General features: G+C 51.5%; 6 protein-coding genes across 6 annotated transcripts; 3 read left to right on the top strand and 3 right to left on the bottom strand.

Moving 5' to 3' along the window:
* Positions 1 to 2,882: 2,882 nt before the first annotated feature.
* CTAM01_03051 (lysophosphoplipase A) lies at positions 2,883 to 5,114 on the top strand (the record flags this gene model as incomplete). Its single annotated transcript, XM_060519089.1, has 3 exons — positions 2,883 to 3,026; positions 3,087 to 3,409; positions 3,488 to 5,114. The coding sequence occupies 3 exons, from the start codon at positions 2,883 to 2,885 to the stop codon at positions 5,112 to 5,114; spliced, it is 2,094 nt and encodes a 697-aa protein (XP_060386088.1).
* A 44-nt stretch (positions 5,115 to 5,158) lies between these two features.
* On the bottom strand, positions 5,159 to 7,529 carry CTAM01_03050 (fungal specific transcription factor domain-containing protein; the record flags this gene model as incomplete). The annotated part of the gene is made up of 4 exons (XM_060519088.1): positions 5,159 to 5,359; positions 5,432 to 5,705; positions 5,759 to 7,387; positions 7,441 to 7,529. 4 exons carry the CDS (start codon positions 7,527 to 7,529, stop codon positions 5,159 to 5,161), a joined length of 2,193 nt encoding a protein of 730 aa, XP_060386087.1.
* Positions 7,530 to 8,213: 684 nt separating this feature from the next.
* On the top strand, positions 8,214 to 9,174 carry CTAM01_03049 (uncharacterized protein; the record flags this gene model as incomplete). The annotated part of the gene is made up of 2 exons (XM_060519087.1): positions 8,214 to 8,246; positions 8,305 to 9,174. 2 exons carry the CDS (start codon positions 8,214 to 8,216, stop codon positions 9,172 to 9,174), a joined length of 903 nt encoding a protein of 300 aa, XP_060386086.1.
* Positions 9,175 to 13,929: 4,755 nt separating this feature from the next.
* On the top strand, positions 13,930 to 15,060 carry CTAM01_03048 (MOSC domain-containing protein; the record flags this gene model as incomplete). The annotated part of the gene is made up of 1 exon (XM_060519086.1): positions 13,930 to 15,060. The coding sequence occupies one exon, from the start codon at positions 13,930 to 13,932 to the stop codon at positions 15,058 to 15,060; it is 1,131 nt and encodes a 376-aa protein (XP_060386085.1).
* A 2,956-nt stretch (positions 15,061 to 18,016) lies between these two features.
* On the bottom strand, positions 18,017 to 18,340 carry CTAM01_03047 (uncharacterized protein; the record flags this gene model as incomplete). Its single annotated transcript, XM_060519085.1, has 1 exon — positions 18,017 to 18,340. The coding sequence occupies one exon, from the start codon at positions 18,338 to 18,340 to the stop codon at positions 18,017 to 18,019; it is 324 nt and encodes a 107-aa protein (XP_060386084.1).
* Positions 18,341 to 19,611: 1,271 nt separating this feature from the next.
* On the bottom strand, positions 19,612 to 19,979 carry CTAM01_03046 (uncharacterized protein; the record flags this gene model as incomplete). Its single annotated transcript, XM_060519084.1, has 2 exons — positions 19,612 to 19,784; positions 19,856 to 19,979. The coding sequence occupies 2 exons, from the start codon at positions 19,977 to 19,979 to the stop codon at positions 19,612 to 19,614; spliced, it is 297 nt and encodes a 98-aa protein (XP_060386083.1).
* Positions 19,980 to 26,219: the final 6,240 nt, after the last annotated feature.

Raw genomic sequence — 26,219 nt, 5'->3', positions numbered from 1 at the left:
AATTTAAAGTTTAAGTAAAGTACTAAGAATATCTAGGGGGGTAGTACTAAAGTTATATATAATATTAAAAAAGATACTAAAAATATAGAAAGAGCTATTTATAATAAGGAGATTATTATACTTAAAGAGCTTTAATTTACTAATACTATTATTAATTATATTAAAATAGCCGCTACGATTTTATATAAAGTCGTAATTAAGCTCGCTATAAGACTTATACTATTTTATAAAGAGGGTTAATATTAGTACTAAGGTAATATATTTTATTCTTGGTATTAATAAAACGATACTATCTCTAAAAATAAAAAAATAAAAACTTATACTATTAGTTACCTCTAGGAGTATATAATATCCGATTTTTATACCCCGTATAAATAATAGATCCAGTATACTTATAATAATTATAATAGCCGTTCTTATTACTACCCTTATTATATATAAATATACCCTAAAAGAGACTTAACTTCCTTTAGCTAGTTTAAGTTTTTTTTATACTATATTTAAAAATATAATTTAAATCGGATCGTAAATACTTATAATTAAATAATAACCGAGTTTATTAAAAAGTACGAGGAGCTTAAAAAGGTAAATAAATAATATAATAATAATTAAGAAATTAACTAGTTTATAAATATTAAAAAGTTAGTCCGCACGCTTAGTTTTTTTTATAGTATTTTTTATAATTTTATTTACGTCGTTCTAAAAGTACTTCTTATTAAGTTAAGACTATACTCGCTATATATAAGACCTAGGTTAAAAAGAAGCTCTCTAAGCCGATTCCTATTATAAAGTACTTAGGATTATTTTAGGCTACGCTAGGCTAAATTAAAAAAGAAGTTAATAGTGGCGTTATTTTCGCTCCTGCTCTAAATAAGTTTAGTTTTAAATTAATAAATTTAAAATCTAGTAGTCCCTATCCTGGCGTTATTTTTAGCCCTATACTTAATAAGCCTAGTTTTAGGCCTACGTATTTAAAGTTTAGTAAACTTTACTTTAGTACTATTTTTATACTATTCCCTAAGACTAAGGGTAATATACTAGGAGATAGTTATTTAATATCTAATTAAGTTAAGGGTATAGGGCCGTTTAATCTAGCTATCGCTTTAGTTATTTACTACGGACTATAAAGAAAAGAGGCTATTAACTTTTATAGTTAATTATAATATTAATTAGTTTGCGTAAAAAGAAAATATATTTAATATAGTAGTAGTAACCCTTTTAGATTAGCTATAAAAGGGACTAATATTATTATTAGTTTGCGAATAGATAGAACCCTCTAAGCTTCCGTTTATTTATTTATACCTCCTTTTATCTCTATATAAATGAAGGGATAATCGCCCTAAGATATCCCTTATCTAATACTTTAAAGCCACAAAGGTAAAAAGAGTAGCGAACTAACACGCCTATTAAACATATAGGGCAAAAGAAATGACCCCCACCTGATTTGAACAGATAACCTTTCGATCTGGAGTCGAACGCGCTACCGTTGCGCCAGAGGGCCGTGTTGTTTGATTCCGAATCTCGAGCTGGAGAGGCGGAGTTGACGATGCAGCCGGGAAATGGGTCTATGGATCGGAGCGGGGTGCAGTGGCGCCTGCAGAGTTGGAAAACGGAGTCTCTGGAAATGAAAGTGGGTCTTGTTTACTTCGCAAAGGTCAAGTGTGCCACCTTCATGCAGGACAAGAAATGCAGAAACGCACTCTCGGGTAAGACGCTGCGGAACGATTGGCGAGTCAAGACTCTCTGCATGATTCGAGTATTAAGTCCACTTGAGCAGACCTTGGAGCCTCAATCTATAATTACATATGGCAACTTCGACGTTTGGTCCAAACTAAGGTACAATAAATGAGACTTCGCAGGAGGAGACAGCACTGTGCTTTTGGGACTTGACTTTGCTTGTCATCCGAAGCTACCAAGCTAGGTCAAGCAAATCACCAGTAGGCCTATCAAGAGCCTCTTGGTCCAATTCAGGCGAATCAGACCTGGCTTTCAGCCAGCAGGCTTATCGACTTACACCGAAAGTAGTGAAATCTCATCTAGCTGTTGTCGATGCACCCAACTAGTCTCAGCCATTGCCGCTTTCGGTGCAAGTGTCTGTCACTTACTTTTCCAGCACATTTTCTTCTCCTGCCTGAAAGCTTGCCCGAACAGAAAACTACAAGATCTTGAAGCCAGACTGTAGAGCAACTACGAGAGAGGAGTGGTCGGCCTTGGTATCTTCACGTCGGCTGGCGCCTCTTCGAGCGCTTTTTGTCAAATTTTGCAAGATCCTTCGACTCATCCTTTGCATCGACAAGACCAATGAGAACTCACAGGTGCGCAACAAGATTAAGAATCCCACCTTTCTACTAGCGTTCCCAGAGAACCGGATCTCATCCGAGAAGAACTAAGACAGGGGGCTTGCGGGAAGCGCGTTTGCATTTTTGGACCGTGACATGGCATGCATCACTTGAGCCGGATGCGGCCAGCCTCAATGACCTCATTGGACTGACATGGTTGTAAGTCAGCCCTAAGGAAATAGCCTTGTGCTTTAACAGGAACAAGCTTTTAGCCCGTCAAGCCCGCCTGCATCTCTTATCCCAATAGGTGCTCCCGAACACAAGTGATTCAGAAGCGAGACGAGTAGTTGTTTCTACGAGACAAAGTTGTTCCATTTGCGGGGACCGCCTGATCGTACCTTGTCGATGAAGCCGGGGGTGATGCATCGGGACAAGAGGACCATGGCGAGGCGTCTTCAAGTACCTATACTACACTACAGGTAGCTCACTGGCACAGCTGGTAGATAAAGCAAGCTTTGCCTACCTTCTCAAGATAGAGCTCGAGCAGCTTTCGGCTCCTCATATCTAACCTGTGTCCTGATAGCCTAGGAAGCAAAGTACACCATGCCCGTGATAAATCGCCAATCTCTTGGCGGCGTCCTCCTCTTGGCCGGCCTAGCCTCCGCCCAGGGACAAGGAGACGTCGACCCCTTTGCGCCCGTCTACACAAGCTGTCCCTTAGGCTTGGCAGTGCGGTCAGCTTCAGAGGTAACTTGAGGTTTTGCCCCCCATGAACTTTAAGCATAGCTGTTGACTTTCTTCTGTAAGGGACTCTCGCGTTCGGAATCATCTTGGAGGGTAAGCCGCGGCGAAAAGGTCATCCCCGCGCTCAGCTCTTACCTCACGTTGGCGAATATTTCTGGATTCGATGTCCAAGGCTACATTCAGCGTCTCAATACCTCCAACTATCCCGTCGTTGGTCTCTCCGTCTCCGGAGGAGGCACTCAGTCGGGTGTTGGAGGTCTTGGGATATGGCAGGCTTTTGATGCCCGCAACTCGGCTGCCGTTGCTGCTCGCACGGGTGGTTTGACGCAGGTTCTGTCATATATCACTGGTCTAAGTGGTGGAGGTGCCTTGACCGTGAGCACACTGTAAGTTCTGCCGACTGTTCTCTATCTGACTGCGTCTTCCCCTGGCCAACGAATGTAGAGTGCTTACATGTTACGCAGAGCTGCCAACGATTTCATATCCATAAGTGCTCTAAGAAAACAAATCAACTTCACTGTCGATTACACCCTGGGTCCGGACGGCAACATCACCACCTATCTGACAGATATATTTGAAAATGTTGGCGCAAAGGCAGAGACAGGACTTCCTGTCTCCGTCGCCGACGCCTTTGGCCAGTTCTGGGCAACCTATCTCCCAGAAAACCGTACTTATGGCAACTACTCTGATCTTGCCCAATCAGGAACCGTCTTCTCTTCAGGCGAAGCCCCAATGCCCATCATAGCTCTCTCTGAGGTCATCCCCGGACAGTCACCCACAATCGGTGGCATCATGTGGCCTGGAAGGAACAACACCAACGGATTCAATCTGACTTCCTACGAAGTAACGCCCTTTGAGTTCGGAAGTTGGCGAGGCGGAAGAATCCAGGCTTTCATGCCGACAATGTACCTTGGAACCTCCATGTCCAATGGCACGGCCCAGAACAGCAGTGAGTGCGTTCAGGGGTTCGACAAGTTCACCTTCATCCAGGGGTCTACAGCCGACGCTTTTGACGCGTGGTTCATCGACGACTGGTACGATACTCCAATATTTGCCAAGCGAGCGCTCAACACAGGCCCGCCAAACACCTCGGTCATCGTGCCTCCCCCCCAGTTCGAAGACGACGGGCGTGTGATCCTCGTCAACCAGACGGCCGAGTCCTTCAACCAGACATTCAACGAGTCTCTGTGGGCCACCTACCCGAACCCCTTTGAGAACTACAACACCGCCATGCAAGGGATCGACGAGCTCCTCCTCGTTGACGGCAGCCTCGGCGGGGAGACGAACCCCATCCGGCCCCTCATCATCCCCGAGCGCCAGGTCGACCTGGTCATCGTCTACGAGGCCTCCTCAGACGCGCAGTACAACTGGGTCAACGGCACCAACCTCGTCAACACGGCTCAGTCGGCGGCCCAGGGCAACATTCCCTTCCCGCGCATCCCCGACGTCGCGACGCTGGTGACGCAGAACCTGACCAAGCAGCCCACCTTCTTCGGCTGCGACGCCGCCACGTCGCCGCCTACGCCGCTGGTGCTCTACCTGCCCAACTCGCCGTGGTCCGGCTACAGCAACTTTTCCTTCTTCAAGTCCTCCTTCACGGACAACGAGTTCGACCTCACCGTCGACAACGCCTTTAACCTCGCAACCTACGGCAACGGTTCGGTAGATGCAGCGTGGCCCGCCTGTCTCGCCTGCGCGACGATCCGCGGAAGTCTGATCAGGGCTGGTGTCGACCTGCCGGAGCAGTGTCAGGAGTGCTTCCGCCGCCATTGTTGGAACGGACAGGTTGCCAATCGTACCATCACGGCGGACGATCTCGATCCCAAGCTGAGACTCAATTCGAGCCTGTCATTTTCGGAGTGGAATCAGACATACTGGAGCAGTCAGACGACCACGGGTGGTGCTAGCGGCGGAGGAAGTGGCGGGAACAGCGGCACCGGGACCGGAGGCAATGGCGGTGGTGGTGCCTCATTCACACCCTCGGCTTCGGCCACGGCGAGCCCCTCTGGTGCATCGAGTTCGGCCGAACTTGCACGAGTGGCGACTGCCGTGACCGTGGCTTCTCTTGTTGCTCTGATAGCATTGCTATAGGCTAGAATTATGGGGTATCATTTTTTTACAGATAATAAGTCATTTCAAGAACTGAAAAAGACGTTGTGTTTGTGTGGCATTAGCAGCTCAGGGGCAAACGGCCCGTAGTCAGGATGTGTCTGCTCCATTCCAAGTACATCCGCAAAGATGTCTCTTGCTTGTGTGCATAGTAGAGGCATGTTGCTCAGTAGACCCTGGGCAAGATGCATCCAGTCCGTTACTCCAGAGAGCTTCAAGCGAAGAGCCTAGTAGTGGCGTGAGTCATCAAGGTCGTACTTCCAAACAGAGGAAAAGGACTGCGTCCGATATGATCTCACCTCAAGCTGTTCCTTGACATCATTGTCTTCCTCTAAGGGTGCCGTCACTCTCATGACTCTCTGCGTATGGACGACGTATTTGGCAATTTTGTAGATCTTGGAACAGCCGTCCAGCACGTTGTTCAGATCACATCCTTCTTCCTTCAATCCTGCTAGGAATTGGATAAATTGGCCCAAGACCCTGATATTGAGATGGGCCTCTGATCCTGTGGGTTCCTCGAGTGCTGACCATAAGAGGATTAAGCTGGCCATGATGGGATAGCCGAGAAGAACCCTATCAGAAGTGTTAGTGAGCTATATAGAAAATCAAGAATATTTGAAACTGACCATATATTCACATAAGGTTGAGGTGGCATCACCCGTAGAAGATCAATGATTGCCCGAGCCGCCGACGTACACTTGGAGTGTGACTGCTCTATGCTGGGAAAGGCGCCCCTATTCACCCAGTCTGAGTACAGCGAGCATGACGGCTGCACGCTCGTCGCATTCTTAAGTCGCGCCAGGTTGATGTTAGTCTTAATCAGAGTGCTGAAATAGATAAAATGCAACAGGGCGGTGTGCATGTCCAACGCTCCCGTCGTCGACGGGGTAGAAGGGTCCGGCCTCGATTCTTGCGGGAGCGAGCACTTCCACTCTTCCAGCTCACAATTGGACAGTATCATCATCATGTGATGTTCCGTACCTGACTGCAGCTGGAGATTGTGTGGAGAGAACTTTCCATGGAGTGTGACTTGGGTCCTTGAGAGTCGTGCCATGCTATTAAGGAGGCACGGCGAGTGCGAGATGCCATCAAAAACGGTCGCATCCTTATCTGGAAGCTCAACGGTGACATCGTCATGAGCAAAGGGGTGAGATAGACCATACTTTGCCATCATGTCCGTGTTGAGTATATGTGTTGCCCAAAATACCCGCCTACGTCGCGCCGACTCGATGGCATCAAGGTTGGCATAAGTTTCCCTCTTGTGCAACCCGATAATCTGCGCGGTTCGGGCCGCCGCAGAAGCCAGCTGAGCCGTCGTGCGCGCATCGGCCGTCTGCAACGAGAACGTGGCTATAGCCAGCAAGGCCTCGCAGGCCAACACGTTTGTCCCTTGAAGAAGGAGTTCAGGGACGATGGCGTATGCGTTCTTGTAGTATCCCCAACTCAAGCCGCCAAAACGCTCAAAGGAGTCGTTCGCGGTCCTCCACCGCATGGCGGCCCCGAACATGGCATTTGCAATCGCGCGCCTGGCTGAAGTATCACAGTCATTTTGGTCGGCGTGAACCCCGTACTGTTTGTCAGTATGCCCTAAGAATGTCTCTCTCGTCATGGCGGGACAGAAGAGCTGCACTTCCTCCATGACGGTGACCTCCAAATCCAAAATGTAGTCTTGGGGCGGGAAGCGTGCAAATGTGGTTCGGCTGAAAGGCCTCCAGTCTACAGTTGCCTCAATCTGATTTCGAGCATTACGAAGTCCTTCTAGCACGGAAGTCCGCCCGAACAGATCTTTGGGAAGGAAAGGGAGAGCATAGGGTGGCATCCTTTCGCGCCGGCTGGGCCCAGGATCGGCCGGATCACGCTGCTGTTGTTCTACGGCATGACCCTGGATTCTTTGCGCCAGACTTTTTGGTACCTTTATGCGCCGTTCGGCAAGCTGAGAAAGTGTAGTATCGACGAGCCCTTGGGATTGCCCTCTTGGATCCTCCAAAGACAACTGGCCACCGAGAGTGCCAATTTCAGCCACATCGGGCGCCTCGGCACTCAGTCGCTTTTCTCCTGGCTCGGATTCAACTTTGTTCCTGGGTAGAACGTCAGCAATTGTCGACGGAGTGATCCGCATTTGGCACTGACTTCCGCCCCGGGCCTCTCTTCCTGCGCTCAGTGTATACGCAGGGTACGCCTGATCTAGTGCAGAGTCCACAGGCCGGTTCTTGTCCGTCGCAGCGTCTTTTGCGTGATTTGCAGTGGGCACATGCCTATGGATTGTAATTAAGTAAGTTCATATCGATTCCGACTGGATGGTACGGACGCGGAGTTGCTTACACTATAGATCCGCTTCTTGGTGACTTCCTCCGCATTGCTCTCGACGGTACTGGTGGCCTCAGCGACATCGGCCATGTTTGCTAGGTGATTTCTTCACCCTACGGAAGTACTTTGAACAGAGGAAGGAGCTGTTGTTTGATTCCGCTTGAAAGATGGGCAAACATTGTGCTTCATGCGGGAGTTGTCGTGGGTAGTCGGGGGATGTATAAGTGGGCGGATATTATTAAGCTTCCGCCCTTTGTAGTAGTCGGGAGAGATAGCGGATACAACTGCGGATGTTTCTGGCATGATTAGTATCCCCCGCTATAGCCTTTCTCGACTAGCTTACCCCAGCTTTCCGCAAATCAGCGTTCAGAGCGGCCCAAGACTATCATCAAATAGGAGACACAATTACATCCGCCGAGTCGACGGAAGCTCTGGACAAAGGTGCTTCCTCCACAATTACGCCATCTCATCCTTCTTCGATTCTGCACCTTCGATGTCCAAAGTTCCGAGTCATTGCCAAATGGGTTGGCAGAAGCATCGTAAACCCGACCCAGAGTAACAATGGCGGAGTCGTATCGTTATACCGTCGGACTTTCAGTCTAAACCGCACAGACGGAAAGTTGAAGAGCAGAGTATGTTATTGTACGTATAAGAGGACATGAGGGTCGCGACGAACACACAAGCGATCAATACACAACGATAGCAGACGACAACAATCTTTTCAGCACATCATATCTAGAACGCTTATTATATCATCCCCTACAAATCACAAAAATGAGCTCTTTCAAGAACGTTGCTCTCCTTGGCGTAAGTCCACATGCCAGCCTCAGAAGCCAGAGCACCCGAGATACTAAGAGGTCTACAGAAAGGGCTCTTGGGAAGCGCAATCACCACTGAACTTGCCAACGCTGGCTTCAATGTTACAGTATTCGGCCGCGCCGAGTCTGCCTCAGGAGACCTCCCTGCTGGGGTGCACTTCAAGACGATCGACTACTCCACAGTTGACACCATCGCCACGGCCGTCAAGGGGCAGGATGTCATTGTCTCAACCCTTAGCAAGGGCGGCCTCTTTATCCAGAGAACTGTCATTGACGGCGCTATCAAGGCTGGCGTCAAGCGCTACATCCCTTCCGACTGGGGCTCCTTCACCACCGACCCCAAGGCGGCAGCCGAGCTTACCGTCATGATGAAGCCCTTCACCGACACGCAGAACTACCTGAAGGAGAAGGCCGGCGAGATCGAGCACACAATCTTCTCCGTCGGCGGCTTCACCGACCTCATCGTCAAGTTCCCCATCGCCTTTGACTACGCGAACAAGACGGCGGCCGTGACGAACGGGGGCCACGCCCGCTTCGCCAGCACCAGTCTTGCCGGCATCGGCAAGGCGGTCGCGGGCGCTTTGAAGAACCCTGAGGCAACAAAGAACCGCAATCTGAAGATCCAAGAGTTCGAGGTCTCTCAGGCGCAGCTGCTTGCGCTCGCGAAGAAGTACTCGCCGCCCGGCACCGAGTGGAAGGAGACTGAGCTTGACGGTGAAGTTGAGCTGGAAAAGAACCTGAAAGCCGCACAGGAGGACTCCACCAACGAGTTCGCTATGTTGGGTCTAATCAAGGCTGCCCTACTTAGCGGCCGATACAAGTCTTCTTACGACAAGCTCGATAACGAGCTCGTGGGCCTCCCGATTCTGACCGAGAAGGATCTAGAGGCTAAGTTCGCGGCGGTGTACAGTTCCTAGACTGTTTTGCTACTCTACAATCTACACAGTCGGAAATGGATAGTAAGGCTTACTTGTAACAAGGCTATGATAAGTAGAGGATGAACTACATGTGCAACCATTTTTGATAGTTGAGAATAGACTTTGTTCAGGCAGCTGTGGCGTCGTTGTGTGTGCCTAGAGAAATGACGAACAGACATATATGTGACAGCCGTTCCGTTGCGAGGATGCATTTCTTGCGGTGCTAAGCATGAAGAAAACAATTGTGGGTTGGTCTCCTATATGCAATATCTTGCTACGCTTCAAGAAATGTCGAATGAGCGACATCGTCAAGCGAACATGCATAAACGAGCGTTGGAATGCAGTGACTCCAATCGCCTCAACAGAACGAACGATTGACTCGGATAGAATTATACTTTGACGCCTCTAAACCATCACAACTAGTCTGCAAGTCTAGTAATGACAATGGGCCTATCAAACTACTGAAGACGCAAATATAGTATATCAATCACGCCACAATAATTCGTGCAACACCTAGATATTCTAGTCAGCTACAACTTTCCATTTCTACGTCTATCCACCTAGTGCATTTGAAAACTACAGCACCCCGTGGCAAATATTCACATTGAACACGACGTAATGCAACCCTAGAAAGGAGAAAACTCTTAGAGGCTACAGCTTACATTGCCATGGGCGGTGGACCACATTGATAATCCATGCAGTGCAACGACATCTACTCCATCGCGAAAGAAAGATACATCCAGTATACAAACACCAGAGTATCTAAGTGTCACAGATGCGCCCGCATGTACCCCGGGGCCATTATGAGCTAGACCACTACTCCAGCATGAGATGTAAATCGGATGCTGCGGTGACAATCAAAAGCCTGTTCCATCCAAATGTGCAAAACCCCATAGTGGTCTAGATGATAAGGATGAAATGGACCAGGTTTGACATCTGATATCACCCGCTTCCCTCCTCATTGCAGGCGCCCTCATTTCACATCATCACATCCAGGATTGCTTCCAAGCCCGCGCCGTCGATTCTTGGCAATACATCCCCCGGCCAGCGCCAAAGATTATGCAGTGTTCCAACTTCCCGCAGGATGGCGCTCTCTTCAGTGTCCACACTCCACAAGCGCGCGAATCTTGGCAAGGGGGCAGCACCCCTTTCGATCCTGCAGCCAGCCCGGGACGCCCGGCAGACAGGCCCAGCTGGTTGCCGCTGAGCATCGCAACATGAGACCCAGGGGAGGAAGGGCAAGGAGGGAGGGGTTTGTGGTGGGGATGTAGGGATGGTGTGAGAGCACTGGGCAGTCAAAACGGCTTCTTGTAGGGGGGGGGGGTGGTGTTGGCGTGCTAGTACCTTGAAGGATCACGTTGGCTGGAAGCCTGAAATGGTCTCTGAAATCAATCCGCTGGCTGCCGCTGGACAAGGGCCCTCGTCAGCCATGGGATAGCCGAACTGCATGCCCGTTAGAAGGCCAGCATGGGAGAGTGAGGTTATGTTTGGGGAAAGGTGGTTGGGTTCACGGTAGTACCATATCTTAGCCATCTTTGTACTGCCATGCTGAAGCTGCCATTATCAAACATCAAGACATCAGGCCATAATCTTGAGTCAGTTTGAGTTTCGTGATCTCTATACGTTTTCTTATACGCCGGTTTGCCGGGAGAGTTTTCGTATATGCCAGTGTGTCCTTAGCGTTTTTGGACTATGATCTATCTACAGCCCCTAGGTGAATACGATTAATCCCCAGGGCCCATTAGCCACACGAAACGGCTATCGAGACCACGGCAACAACAGATGGGTCCCAGAAGGCTCCGTGTCAGTTGTCGATTTATCGGCCGATCGGACAAGAGCGAGAGGCAGCCGAGAAGCATTTTGGTCCACTGTGACAATGGAGCTGGCCTCGTTGGAATTTGCACAGGGCGGAGCATCTGACCTGTTGATGGGTATTTGGCCAAATACTGGCGGGCAGCCAAATATCTGATCATAGGGAACTATATCTCAGGGTCCTCGTGGGGATCAATCTAAGCATACTATAAGAGAAAGTACGGATACTTTCTCCTTGTTGAACCTGTTGCCGTGGTTCGTGGACGCAGCTTCGCAAGCTCTTCCCACGGGGGTTGCTTCCGTCTCACCCCCTTTTCCCCAGCTCCATCTGCCTAAATTATCGAGAATGAAGCCGATAATTATCGCGTTGATCATAAGATCAAGCCGTCCTGTACGCCAGTGCTCCTCGAAGGAGGTTAAAACAGTCCAACAACCCAATTACGCTTGCAGCATCACCCAGTGCCAAGGAAATCCTACCTAGACGTTCAGCATCAAGTCACGGAGGCGTCCCCCTTTCGGATCGGTCCGCTGACCGATGTTGCTGTTGTCGGCGTCATCGACTTTTCGGCTCCCGCAAGTGCTCCCACTCCGTGCGTAAGTATTGCCCGAAAAGGTTGGACAGATAACCACCATCAACAACTACCCCTTGACCGATGACCGATGACCGTTGGCCGTTGATCGTTGATGAGCTCCAGACATACGCAGCAGGGCAAATGGTTATCATCGGCAGTGCGCCGTTGGCTCCGGGTAAGTGTTCTCACGCACGAGCACGCGAGCAAGTGCGTGTAGTGGTGTACCGTAGTCTCCGGGAAGCCTTTCCTCCTAACCGTTGCGGTGTTGATACCCCCGCCTCGCTTCACCATCTTTCCTCATCCCCCATCTCGCTGATGTCGCCGAGGCGCCGAGGCGACGCCGAGGCAAATGGGGTTTCTTGAAATCCCATCTAGACATGTCCATGCCGGCCGGGGCGTATTGCGAGAATGGGCCAATCAAGCATGGCTGCATCATATCTCCCACATCACGGACAATCGAGCGCCCGTTTCTTTCTTTTCTCTTTCTTCCTTTTTTGCTGGGTATCCAACCGAGGGGGAGGGGAGGGGAGGGGCGGTCGGCCCGCCATTCAATGTCAAGAAAAGGCCTAGAACAAGTTCGAAGCAAGTTTGACAGCCCCCGCTAACGGGCGTTTTGGTGGCACCCCTTTTCTTTCTTGCAGCTCATGGTCGGCGATCCCCCATGCGAGCAAAATTGCAGAAAAGCACGGCGTGGCAGAGGAAGCTCCCCCGGAGCTAAGCTAGTACACAGGTCCCCATTTTAGCGTTTCCGCGGGAAATTTCATGGCCGTTTGGAAAAACATGAGTCGTGTCATTTGGTTGCCATTCTGGGTAATCTCTTCATTAGTCAGGAGGCAAAGAGTTAGGGATCATGATACTAACAAATTTGTAAATGAAAGGGAGCAAAGTGACGCGAACCTATCAAATGGCGGTGGAGTTTTGGGCAGCGAGAATGAGCTTCACTTATTCCGCGGAATTCGGAAACAATTAACATGGTATCCAGCTTTGGGCAGCGACACACCACCACCACGCCCGCCGTGCCCAGACTAAGCCTGGAGAAGCTTAGCCAATGAGTGACGCCCCGGTTGCCATTCTCGGAAGAGCCCCGTAGTTATCCCCGTGCTTCGGGTCCGGTGGATCTCGGGACACGCCAAACGGTAAGCGACAGCCGGATAAGAGGGTGCGGAACAAGCGGGGGACCCACCCGGGGCTCAGTGGTTGATTTTGTTGACGTCGCTCTTTGCCCCTTCCGAGCCAGAATCCCGCCCGACCTGCATCATCGGCCTTGCAGCTTGCAGGAGCATCGCAACTGTTGGGAATGAGTTCTACCCTGCCCTTTCCTCTCGGGACCTGCCACTGCCTGTCATCACATCCCTAATTGAGACGGAGCGGGCAGAATCCCGCTGTGTTTCTGTCTAATCACACTCTGCTCCCGCCTATTCGGGCTACCTTTCCGCATTTCTCCAGGTCCCCTGTATCATCAACAAACCCGTCGCGGCTCACCATTTAGGTGTTTGTCCTATCTTATCAAAGGTGCCGGCACGCGAATTCATCAGTCTGAGTAGGGCTATCCTTACGGCCCAAGAAGAGGAGTAAATGAAATGCGCCGGATCACTCAGCCCTTCCGCAGTCGGGGACCCTCTTCGGCGTGGGGAACCTTCGGATGCAGTCCCGATGTCCAGAGGCACCGGCGCTGGCTCCGTCAACAGTACCCCGTCCCCGCTATCTCTGCTATCACGCTTATCTCATTCTCATCCAACCGTTTTCGGAACGTCCGACGTTATCCCCGACGGCATCAATACCCCTAAGCAAGCAACCACTTCGAAACGAAACATTGCGCAAACCGATTCCCCAAAAAAATGAATGACCGAAAAGAGAAAGAATGCCCAACCCAAATCAGATATCGCGTATTTTTACCGAAATTTCTCCCCGGGCAGAATATGCCCCTTCTTTTTTCTTTACTTTTTCTGCTTACCATTCATGACCCCAGGCAAGTTAACCTTTTGCCAGACTGCTACGATATCGGCCGGTGCGGCTTCCTACTCTACGGATACGTGGGTGCATCCTTCCATCAGCCCTCCCTTTCCTGCGTTCCATGTGCTGTTTTCTCCCTTGGGAAGGATCATCCTTGCTCCGTTTGTGCGTAGCTAGACCTGAATAATTAGATTAACCTTTACCCTTTCCTCTTACCCCAAAAAAGCTCCGACTGACGTGCGATCTACCCAAACTCTCAACCAACTCCAAATCAACTTCACCCCTTCACAACGTCACACCGACTTAACCCCGTGCGTATCGAAAGAGAGGGAGAAAGTCATCACCTCCAGCCGCAACTGAATCCATCCATCACCACCACATTCAGACATCGTAGCGTCACACAGTCATTATCACCAAAATGAAGATCAAAGCACTCAACGTCTACCCCATTAAGGCTCTCCGCCCAATCCACCTTACCGAGGCAACCCTCACCCCGCAAGGCATCCTCCACGACAGGACCTACATGCTGTTCAAAGTCAATCCGGACTCGACCCTCCGCAAGATGCAACTCTCCACCTTCCCCCAATGCGCTCTTCTCTCCCAGGAGATCGTCGGCTCTCCCGACGAGGACGGCGGCGAAGAGATTCTCGTAAAGTACAACGTTCCAACCCCGCCTCTTATCGACCACCACCTCCTCCAGGATACGACGCTTTCGGTGCCTCTCGTCCCGGATACATCGTCTCTGGAACCCATTTCAGTCGACCTTCACGGAAGTCCCGCCGAGGCACTCCGCATGGGGGAGCCATACGACGCCTTCTTCTCCGCTTGCTTCGGCTTCCCCACCATCCTAGTCCACATCGGCTCCGGACGCCGCCGTGTCCTCGGCACCCTCGCCCCAGGGTCATCCTCCAAGCAGCAGCAACAGCAGCAGTCGTCCTCTCTATTCTCGTCCATCACATCGTATCTCCCCTCCCTCTCGTCTCTGTCCAAGTCTGAAGATGATGAACAAGCCTGGCTCACCTTCACCGACTGCGCCCCTTACCTCATCACATCAGATTCCTCCCTAACTTACCCATCCCTGACCTCCTTCCAGAACCCGGATGCCCCATCCACCATCATGCCCAAGATGCGCCCCAACATTGTCGTAGAAGATTCCTCCGAGGCACCCTTCGCCGAGGACTTTTGGGCAGAGCTGTCCCTCCCTGCCTCCTCCAACGCCAAGCTCCTCCTAACGGCCAACTGCGGTCGCTGCACCTCTCTTAACGTCGATTACGCCCTCGGCCGCGCAGCCCCCGGACCCGAGGGGAAGCTCCTCAACACACTGATGAAGGACCGCCGCGTCGACCCGGGTCACAAATACGCACCCGTCTTTGGCCGGTACGCCTTCCTCGAGGTCCCTTCCGTGGGAGACGGGTCCCTGGCCGGGGATGGAACTGTCCAAATCCGCGTGGGCGACCAAGTCGTCGTCACCCGGCGCAACGCCGAGAGGACAGTCTTTGACTGGGACATACCGGCTCCCGCCGCAAAGAAGACCGTTGCCGTTGCATAAAGGGTCCATATCCGCAGATCAGATTTCCTGATGTTCGTGGTTGCAGCCCACTTCCCATCCGCATCATTCTCCCCTCCCCACTTGGGCAGCCATCTTTTTGGTTTCCCACTTTTCCTGCTCTAGACTAGAATAGGTAACTTTCTTCACAAGACGGCCATAACACATGTCATTTCTCACGATTCCCACATGTCCAATAGGGGGAAGAGAAGGAAAAGAAAAAATACCGCGGAAAATGTGTAGCATTCTAGATGGAGTCAAGTCGTTGGCCGCACCGTTGGCCGCACCACGAACCAAACCGGGCACACGAGGGAGGAAGGGGGGGGGGGGGACTATCACATGTGAGGTTGTCGCTACATCCGGCATCATACCAGGTGGACGGGCGGGGGCAAGAGGCGAGAAGCAGAAGCAGAAAGTAAAGAAGAAGAAAAAGGGCAGAATGCCGTGTTACCTATCTGAACCCCTCGCGCACCACGTCTTTTCCTGGCATAGACCCACCTTTTCATCCCGAACCTCCCTCTGCATCGTGAGAATATCCGTGTCATCATCTCCTGATCTCACAAAAATGATAACGCAACTAGAAAACACCGCAGCTCCCCCATTGCTTAGAGAGCCCTTTTTTGAGGATCGAGATGAGGATCGAGATAAGGGCCTCACCGCCCTTAACACATGCACAATAGGCCTTCAAGTCAAAGCACAATTTCCCCCCTAGGCCTTGCCGATAGATACCTCATCTACGGAGTAGGTATCTATCTGTCCTTCCCTCTCTCTCATGGGCTGGAGTTGCCAATGACACCATCCCAACCCCAAGTTTCATATGCCCGTTACCTTTGTGTAACCCGAGAAGAAGCGCCACTCACTCACCCTTTTCGGCGTTCAGTACCATAGGTGATTGGGGAGAAGAAATAAAGCGGGGAAAACACACAAATTTATACCCACCAGGGTGCTTGCTCCGTCTTCTGATACCCCAGATGCCCAGATCAAATTGATTAATAAACCACAAAAAGGGGAAGACGATGTGTGTGTGTGGGAATAGCGGTGCATCTCGCTGGAACTGGCACCCAGCGGATAAACATAACGATACTAAAAAAAAACATCGAGAGATTCGGCGAGGCTTCCCGCGAACCTCCCCCCCCCTCTAGAACAAGAGCAAACTTTCCTAATTCCTTACTGTCTACCTATCCCATGCCCTGCCGGCCGGCAAGGCGGGCAACAACGGCCCAGCCAGCCAGCCAGCCAGCCAGCCCCGCGCGTAACCTGGCCCCCTTGTTCCCCGGTCCTCCCGTTTGATAATGTGTGCCGCGCGGGCGCCGGCGCGATGGGAATTCCTCGACCGTTCAAGAAAGTACATAACATTGGAAGGGCAGACAGAAAAATGAGGGGGGGGGGGGGAGGGGGGAGGGGCTGGCGGGAAAGGGTTAAAGCTTGAGGAGGGGGACAGCTAAGATAATTCCCCCGATCTTCGCAGCGATTGTGTGTGTGTGTGTGTGTGTGTGATGTGCAGGTAAGGTATCTATCCGCACCCATCCCCATGCCGGTCGAAACTCACTCGAGTCGATCATTTCATGGTCCTTTTTCTGCCCGCTCTCCTGGGTACATGTTTGAGTTGGGTATCTACCGCATATCTGCCCAGCCCATGAGCTCTCAAAGTTCATCACCATCTCGTCATACCTTCCATTGCCGCATCTTATTTGCATCTCGGCTTGAGAGAAAAAGCCTGGCGCATCACTACTGGGAACATCAGGTTTATGGAAAAGCAAAAAAAAAAAAAAAAGGGCATAAACAACAATAGCAATCTTCACCGAGAACGATCGACACATCTAGTCTCGCGAACCCGTCCATTCCGCACCAGAGCCTCATTTACCTTTCTTACTACACCATCATACGTCGTCACAAAAAAGCGCCTACTTACATGTTCCTCGACCAATCATCATCACAAGCCACCCATCACAATAACTCGCCCAATCCCATCACACACGCCCCGTCGTCGAATTCGTCGGTGTAAATCAGCCAAGGTTACTCCGTGGTCTAGTCTGGTCTAGTCCACCTTAGTCTGAACGACGACCACCACTCTTACTCTCACTCTGCCTTGTCACGCAACTGTAGCACTACTCGTCTTGTAAAGTTTTCCTGGTGCACATTTGATCCCGACTGCCTAGTTACACCGAAAAGGATTTTCCCACCGCAAGCCTTCGCGTAAACCTTCGCCTGTTGCGAAATTCAAGACAATGATAACGAGAAGAGACGAGGGGGAAATGAGGGCCGTTCTTGAAAGACCAACAAAAACGACACGACAGACTTCACCGAGACACACTTCGGAGAAATATGTAATGCGGGCAATTGGCCGGCCCTTTCCTGTCAAATGCAGTCGTACAAGTCGTCAGTGCCAGTGTCATACCATGCCATGTGTGCCTGTACGCATGTATGTATGTATGTATGTATGTATGTATATCAATGCCATGCCGAGGTCGTGCCATGCTCTACCCGAATAACATCATCTTGTACAACCACGAAAAAGAAATTCCCCGGATCTACACTTTGTGTAACGTAAACACAAAAAGAAGTACAGCCTTGATTCCCAGACTTGGATAAAACTACATCTCCGAATCGTGACGCACAAATGTCTCTTCACCGACTTCTTCCCGTTGAAGAAAGATCAAGGAAATTCGAGTCGAGACGAGGCGGCATGGTTACACACGCATCGCGCCATATGGTTCTTCACCGGTGACCGGCATCCTCGGGCCATGGGTGACACCGAGTGAGCGCTTCATCGGCATCCGAACGACGTACGTCCCTTTCGAACCAAAAAAGGTATCCCGCCCACATACCGAAAGGTGTCCAACGTCCCCCCAGACTCACAGAGTCACAGGTGACATGACATGGCAGATTCTGAATGACACAAGGGCGGGCGCAGCAACCATGGTATGATGGCTAGACATACATTAGGGTTTTGGTTCTTTTATATTAGTGCTTGGCACCTTCTTGGTCTTTCCTGCATCATGGCACACGTAGAAGTTCCATGATTGTTCAGACCCGGACAAGCGCTACCTATAGATTCGCTTGACCAACCGGACGCGATACCGTTCTGACCTGGCAGCATCATAGTCATACGCGAAACCGAAGCGCAAGGGGTTCGATGTGGTGCAGAGACTCCTTGAACAATACTCAGCATGATAACTGACCAAAAGGCAAGAGCGTAGCGTGAGGAAATAGAAGTATTCTGCGTCAGGAGGTAAAAAGAAAGAAAACTCGAAATTGACAAATAACCGCCGTTCCAGTCCATCAGCCTTGCGTGCTGTTGTGACGTGATCTAAGCCCATATTTTTTCTTCTGTTTGCCATGCTCCGTGAACCATTCCCAAAAGACCCGAAATCTATTGTTAGAGAAAGAAACCGTTCCTTCTCGCTAGTACCACTACCAACATTTGTCGTGCTCCCTCGCTCGCCCCCTCGCCTTACTTGCTCCTGCCCCGCCAACTTTGGCGTTTTGCCCAAAGGAAGAGAGAAAAGGAAATAACCAGGTCGTTGTTTGCCGTAGAAAAGGGGTATTGGGCATTGCGCGGCCGAAAAACTCCGTTACGTATTGATCAAAAGCGTGAAATGAAATGGAGACGGGCGATGGGCGCGTCTTCTTGCGGTCGAATCAAGGAGCTAACCGGCCGGAGCGTCGGCGAGCGAACGAGCTGTGGATGGATGATTCCTCCCTGCCGATTTAGGCTCAGTGCCTGATGGTTCCAGATTGTGACCGGGAAAGGTGCCGTCGCATCATTCCCGTCTTCAGCCAGGTACGGAAACTCGAGGGCATCATCGCACAGGGGCTCAGCTGTTGACACAGGCGCTAGGGCGTGACCCCCCTGTGGACGGGATACGCTCCCCGCCGGGACCGTTAAGCTGCAGCCAGCTGCAGAGGTGCCTGAGCCAGAGGGTCCCACGTGCGCCATGCAGCACCGAAATTCGGCACCACTGAGCTAAACCAGAGTTAAGACCGAGGACCCTGCCGCGACGGCAGGGGGGGCGGACCTGGTCCTGTCTGGGTGGTGTAATCGGCGTGCCTTCAAAACGTCCGGGGACGGTTGCAAACAGAATGATTGAAAAAACTCAAAAATCGAAAACGGAAAGAGTTGCATGGCTTTTTTCGTGTCGACGGCCGCCGCCAAAAGTGAAGGAATCAAAGGGGGAGAACCCCGCGAAGAGGTATCCGATGTTGTCCGATCCGAAAAAATCCTGACTGTCATCGATCGCCAGGGCATTTCTCAAGCTCATGCGCGTGGTATTGCGTGTTTGGTGGTGCATCGCTGTCGGGATGAACCAATATAGTCCTGCAGCGTCTGAAGGTCTCAAAAGGGGGCCCTAGGCTTGTGTTAGTAGGTGACATCCATCAATTGCAAGATGACACAGTTTGCAACTGCCGTGCCGCATTGTCCACCGACGGGTATTTCCATCTGGAAACCTCGTAGGTAATGAAACAAGAGAGGGCAATGAGATCGGGGATCGGATAGGGCGAGACATTTGTGTCTGGGTGGTGACGGAAGGGAGTTTGCGTCATCAGAAGCAACTAACATGTAGCTGGATTTCGAACGAGGTGACTTGCTCGAGGTGAGCAGCAGTGTGTCTTTGTGAACATACCTCGAGTGCATCCAATGCCAAACCCCCACGTTGCCGGCATGCCTCCATCTTGCGTCCCCTCACGGTGAGCACCATCTTTCCCGCAGTCGGTCGTCTGGGGTGCTCAGTAACGGCGCCGACAAACGCTGCACCTCAGGCGCTTTGAGTGCAGGGCCGGCAGGTGTGTAGCTTGCAATACCGGCACTCAAAGATACTCCAGTGGGGTCCAGAATGGCATAGGTTGCAGGTCCATTGGATCAAAGTGCTGTCCGACTTGATCATTTTGAACGAGTGGGCGCAGGGGCCCGCGACGGCCATCTTGAATCGAAAGCAGCTGGAAGGCCTGGGAAGCTTAGGGTCTTAAAGGTTGTGTCTGGAAGGACCCGGACGTGCTGGAAGCGCTGTGCGTCGTGCGCGCGATGTCCTGAACCGCGTGGTTTTTGGTGCCGGCGCTGCTGTCGGAGTAGTTGGTTGGCCCTGAAGATCGAAAGTAACGTTCGCTAAAAGCTTTCGATTTTGGCCCTCTGGGAGAGAAGCCTAACGGTTCGGTGGCAGAACGACGGTCAGTACGGTCAAGCTTTTCCTGGTCTTTTCTTCTTCTTCTCTCTTGGATCTGTGAAACTGTATTAGCAATGGAATAGACTAATTTATGATCATTATTTCGGTAGGTGATGCCGCCGTCTTAAACATGATGTGAAGGCTTGCAGGCGGGTAGTTGGAACTCACATGAGAGAGAGAGGCCAAACGTTGATGTGATGTTGACGAGCAAGGGGGTGGGTGTTAAATCAAAGTGTCTGAGTTGAAGAACTGAGTCAACTCGGAGTGTTTGGAGAGGATGCTAAACGAAGCGGGTGGAGTGTGGGAAGGGAGAAAGAAAGAAGTCGGAACCATTAAGGATTCAAGAGGAATCCAAGAACACAGGAGGATGTGGTTCTTGTTTAAGAAAAAGGTGAAAGAAGGTTTGCCGGTCGGTGGTGGGTGCTATTGATGGCATGGATGTGATGGGTAAGGATGAGGGCGCGAATGAAGGAAGTGCGGGTGCAAGTGCAAGTGCAACTACCGCGAGGCAAGTGCAGTTGCAAAGTGAATCTCAAGATGAGCGAGGTATCCGTGTCCGTAAGGTCAGGTATTAAGTTAGGCCGCCCAAGGTAGAAAGAACTTCCAGGGAAGGTGAGGCCGGGTGAGGGCGAGGGCGAGTGTGAGGGTTAGAATGATGTGCCCCACGCCAAAGTGTCAAGGAAGGTACGGGATGGTCCGAGGGTTTTGGGCAGGAAAGAACGGCAGCAGGGAAGGGGCCATATAATGTCAAGGAATGTCGAGTAAGGAAGTCGCGCCGACATGGTCAGGAAAAAGGAGGAAGAAATGAAGCATATGCGCTTGCACGAGAGAAGTGGGAAATAGAGGATAGGAAAAAAATTAACAAACTTTAGGAGCTTCCAAAAACCGAGGCAATCAAGCTGCCTTTGGTCAAGGTGAGGTAGGTAGGTCGGTAGGTACCTTGGGTTGAGTACAAAGGTGAGATGGCTTAGTATTGTATGGCAAGGTACCTTGTGGTAGGTAGGTGCTGCTCGGTACGGCAGAGAAAGGCCAGTGCCGGATGTGATGATGTATGTGTGCTTTGACAGCAAAGCTTGGTGGTTTCTTCTTCTCACAAATAGCCAATGCAAGCCAGGCAAAGTCAGCAATGGCAATGGACGCCCAAGGCAATTGCCGTTGGCTAATGCTGTGTGACTGGTCGAGCAGCGAAATGAGGGAAAAAGGTCGACTGAGATGAAGGTGAAGTGAGATGACTAGCAAGCGGGTGTGAGGTGTAATGACGATAAAAAATAAATAAAAATAAAGATAAAAGTGCTGCTGAGAGCCAATGCAGTAAGTAGCTTGAGCTTGAGCTTGGGGTGTAGGCACGGAGTAATAGAGCCCTTTGGTTTTTTTTCTGCTCTCGATCGACTTCCGGCCAGTGGTCCTCAAGCAACCCTTATATGGATGGACCATGGTCCCACGGACGGAAAATCGTCTGATTGCAATGCAACAGAGGGCTAGGTACTCCGTATTCCTCGACAATCGCAGCTTGTATAAACTCTAAGCATTGGTATTACCGCATGTCCCGTTCTTCGGCAGAATTCTGAGGTGCTGTTTGTTGCTGACCGTCCCTGTCCGCCCGGACCCAGCCCGTCCCAAGGTTCACAGCGGGAGCGTCGGATTGGACATTGGATTGCCCTGTCCCCGTTTCCACTCCTGGTCCGTGTTGTCGTCTGTCCGTGCCGGTATTATAGAGGATGCACAACACGGTACTGGTAGGGCTGCCAGACTTTTGGCTGGCTCTGGCCGGTGCCTCTGGAAAGTCTAGTTGACATTGCCGTGATTCTGTGACGGGAAAAGGACGTAACGAATCCCGGCGGCGGGAAGCTAAGCATATACTCCGTACCAGTCGTAAGGTAGTAAACTCTTTCTTTTTCGAATTAGAGCCCGATCATAATCCAGTATGACAGCAGTAAGGGACTAATAAGGTACGAACACAGCTCTGGAAGCATACCTAGTCCATGAGTCCCGGTTTCCGATGCTCACGCAGCCACTGACGGGATATGCCTTGCAGTTCAGACTTTAGAGGCGCCTGCGCTAGGTCGGAGAAGCTCGACTTGTGGTGCCCTGCACGGTACCACAAGGTACCGCTGTCATTCCTCCCCAATTGTACCTTACCATAGCATGGATCTGGAATAGGTTGAACTTTCAGAGTGAGCTGAGCTATGTACCGCAGTAGCCGGACGTGGCATCGTTACAGCACCGAGACAGACTCATCACATCTATGGTGCCCTCTCTGTCCTTGACAGGTACCTACCTGCCAACGGTTAACCGACCCAACGATGCCGCTTTCTCGGCCCTACCGCTTTTCCCATCTCGTTTGTTCGAGCCGGGAGCACGACGTCTTTACATGGATGCCATGTCAAAACGTCTCCCGTCATCATGGCCCGGCCCGTTTCTGTTCGTCTGCACTTGGGGCCTGATGATAGACCAAGGTACTTCTTCAGTACTTTGCCCGAGAAAGACAAGACGGGCGCTACCCACCCATGGTCGCATGTCATGTCTTGTATCGCCTAAAGCTAAGGTAGAAAAAGGGCTTCCGCATTCCTAGTTGCCCATCTGCCATGCGTGCCATGCCCCTTGGGTACGCAGTGAGGTCTTGTCCGTAATGACGACAAACCATAATGATGCTTGCTAGTGCAACAGACGGTCGAATGCCGTCGCCCCTTCTTGCATACCTTGCCGTGTCTCGCCACCGTTAATGGCCAACGGCCATCGTGCGGAGCGGCAGCAAGGGATTTGACAGACAGGACCCATCAAAATGATACCTTTTGGTTGTGACTTGATCATGATGTATGGGCCGTTCCTTCGCGTTGCACAATGCCTCGTGGCACATCACTACCGCTTCCACGGGAGTATTTTGTCTCTTCCGCTTTTTTCCCCATTCGCGACAAGGATAGTTGTATTGTTGTCGACCACGCTGGCTGATCTTGAGTCGTCTCGTGGGAATCCGAGCTAGAGGTCGTCATATTGCCTGGCTGTGCTCCTTTCGTCTTGGTTGCAATCAAATCTGATCCGAGCAAAACCGCCGCGTACTTCTTTTACCACGCCCGGCACCCAGGTTTTCGGACTGTTCCATTCAAAGTAATTGATCTGGTTCCCCGTTTCCAGCTGCCTTCTACGGACAACTTCGATATCGATCTGCATCTCAAGCTGCAAGCCAATAAATCTTCCAACTTCATGTAGCTCGGCTACCGTGCTCTGGGAGCTTGGAACTGTCCCCGTGCGTGGTGTACCTTGTCGTGTAAATTCAAGGCCCCTGCGCCTGACAGGTTGAGCCTCTGTGGCCCCGGGATCTCCTCCGGCAGGCTAAATTTGGTCATCATTGGGAGGGTGGGGCTTGATGAAATGTTTCTGTTTGACTTCAAAGGGAACCTGATCCGGCCACAAGGTTCCGTGGCGCAGGGCCCAGAGTTCTGACATGTAACAACCACGACCCAAAGCCAATGCGTCCCATGCGGTTGACATTTGCTGGCGGAAAAGGAGAGCAATCAACCTGTGCAGGGTATGACATGAACCAAGAATAACAGCAAATGCTCTCTCAGGTAGAGAGACGGCAGGGCGTCCAGCTCCGGCTCCCGAGTTGGTCGTCCGATTGGCTCGTTCTGCTGACGATACCATGCACGGAGCTATGTACTTGGTATCCGTAAAGGCCACTCTGGGGTCGGCAGTGGATCGGATACAGTACGACCGGGCCTCCGGATGCACCGTCCTGTCTAGAGCACCAAGTCTGAAAGTCTTTTGCGGGCATGCGTGGTGGCAGAACGGTCGACAGGGCCGGGATATGGAGAACCCATGACTTCACCACGAACACTTTCAAGGTCCAGGCCTCGTTGGAGAGCGAAAGAGGCCTGTCTGCTCGAGTGCCAATGTAACGACGTAGGTTTCCGGGCTTAAGTCTAGGCTGTATGGGCTGTTATGGCTATGGTGCGGCCTAGGTCGCAACCTTCCTTGGTGAAGATAGACTGCTTGTTGCATGGGCAGATTATCTCCAGCCTAGAGCGGTACATTTGCAGCTAAGCGGCCAAATGCGAAGATCCTTTTCGATCCGGTTGCTCGCTGTGTCTTTGCGCCACGAATCTCTCCGTGCGGCTCGGAACTCTCCCAGACAGGGCGAGTGGGTTGGGTTTGGCCATGTGTGGGGGAACGCCCCAGAAAATCATTGCAGTTTCTGGTGTCCTGTCGGGGAAAAAGCGGCATTCTGTTGCGACGAAAGCAGCATGCTTCGTACGGATAGTTGGGCAAGGAGAGAGAACCTAACCACACAGATTAAGCGACCGACAAGCGCATCGATGCCGCATGTACTTTTGCAACGCCTATCTTCTCGAGCAGAAATTGCCGTGGCCAAGCGACTGATTCTTGTTTTCCGAGATGCTGCGCGCGTATCATGAGGTGGTACTTAATATCCTCAAGTTAAGGGCAAGGAAAAAGGTTGCAAATGTGGCAGTCGAGTCTTGTCCGCATCGAGGCAAACCCGCAGGACCTTTGCAAGGGATCAGCTCGTGGCCACTGGCTGGGTCGACCATGCATTGCGTGGCAGATCTCTTCTGCTCTCCCTTCTCTTCTTCTCCCACCTTGGCTTGTACCCACTGAGACCAGATTACCTGCATCCACTGCCCAGAAGCACCCATGGCGGGGAAAATCCTTTTGTGCCCCCAATGGGAAGCCGGCCTGGGGGGCATCCAAATCTTTCATCGAATGTTCTTTGAAAGCGCAAGGCGAACGAGGCTTTAGCTTGAACGATGGGCTGGATTGGGTCGTTAGAGCGTGGCCAGTGTAGCAAACCCACTAGAAGGATACTGGGATGATGCCGAGCGCCGGCAAGTTCTGCATCTGCCGCGTTTTACGCAGGCAGGTATCCGTGACGATATAATGTAGGATGAGCAGCGATGTTCAAACGCCGGGCCCTCAGGAGCAGAGTATCGTGAAAACATTGCGTCGTGTGGCATTGAGAGAGAGAGAGGAGCATCAGCGAACGGCTAGGTGACGTTCTGAGGGTCCTTTCCGTACAACGCAGACGTGAACGCTGTCCGAGCCATGAAATGAGTTGAAGACTGGACGGAGACCGACGGATGACGGACCGTACGTTCGTAGGTACACTGCAACAAGGTACGTATGTGATTGTGAGCCGCATGACCTAAGTTTGGCCGGATTCGACCAAGGGATGATACCCGTTGACGACGGCCAGGAGTGGGCTTAATTGCGTTCGGCGTTCTCTACTTGTCCCTGACAAGGCTCCTCGGGCCAGTAGCCTGGACGGACCGACGAGGGAGTAATCCCGAGATAGTGCTGCGAGAAACGGGGCAATGATCCATTGCGAAACAGCTGTCATGGCTTACAGAAACGGCTTCAAGGCCCTGGCGCAAACAAATAGGTTGTCTTTCCGAGTTGGCGAGCCAGGGTCTGAGCCGTCGCCGTTTGAAGCCAGGGTGATTAGCCTACCGTGGACTATAGACCATGGGCCATGTCAAAGTCAGTCCACCATGCAACGCGGAGCTTCTGGAAAACGGAGAAGGTGTGGATGGAGGCCGCTTTACCTATAGAGTATGGAGTATGGAGTAGTGTGCGGTACGGATACGCCGTGATGGAGCAGAGAGGAAAGAAGCGCGCCCGAGGCGGACAGAGACAAGAGAAAACGAGCGGCCGGAGCACTTCGGACATGAGTTGTTGTCTTCTTTTCTCTTCCTGTAAATGGAGAGCGACAAGGCATCGACACGTGTAGGTAAGGCGTGGGAAGGAAGGTAGTAAGCAGCCTTGAAGCTAGGGTCGCCAAGATGACGGTGTTTGGAATGGAGTTGAATGTGCCGAAGCGAACGTTGACCGGGGACGCTGTCTTGTTTGTTGCCAGCGGTCACATTGGATTCTGGCTTCAGGCTTCAGGCTATAGTGTAGGAATGCCGGGCTAGAGTGAGTGGTGTGGATGTTGCAGAACCCGGACTGGAGTTGCGAAATAGCCTCGGGCGTTAGCTTGCTTACCTT

Source organism: Colletotrichum tamarilloi (assembly GCF_030869305.1).
Source record: "Colletotrichum tamarilloi strain Tom-12 chromosome Unknown Scaffold_7.1, whole genome shotgun sequence".
Lineage (NCBI taxonomy): Eukaryota > Fungi > Ascomycota > Sordariomycetes > Glomerellales > Glomerellaceae > Colletotrichum > Colletotrichum tamarilloi.
Note: the sequence above shows the minus strand (reverse complement) of the source record. Positions and strands in the feature narration are given on the sequence as shown.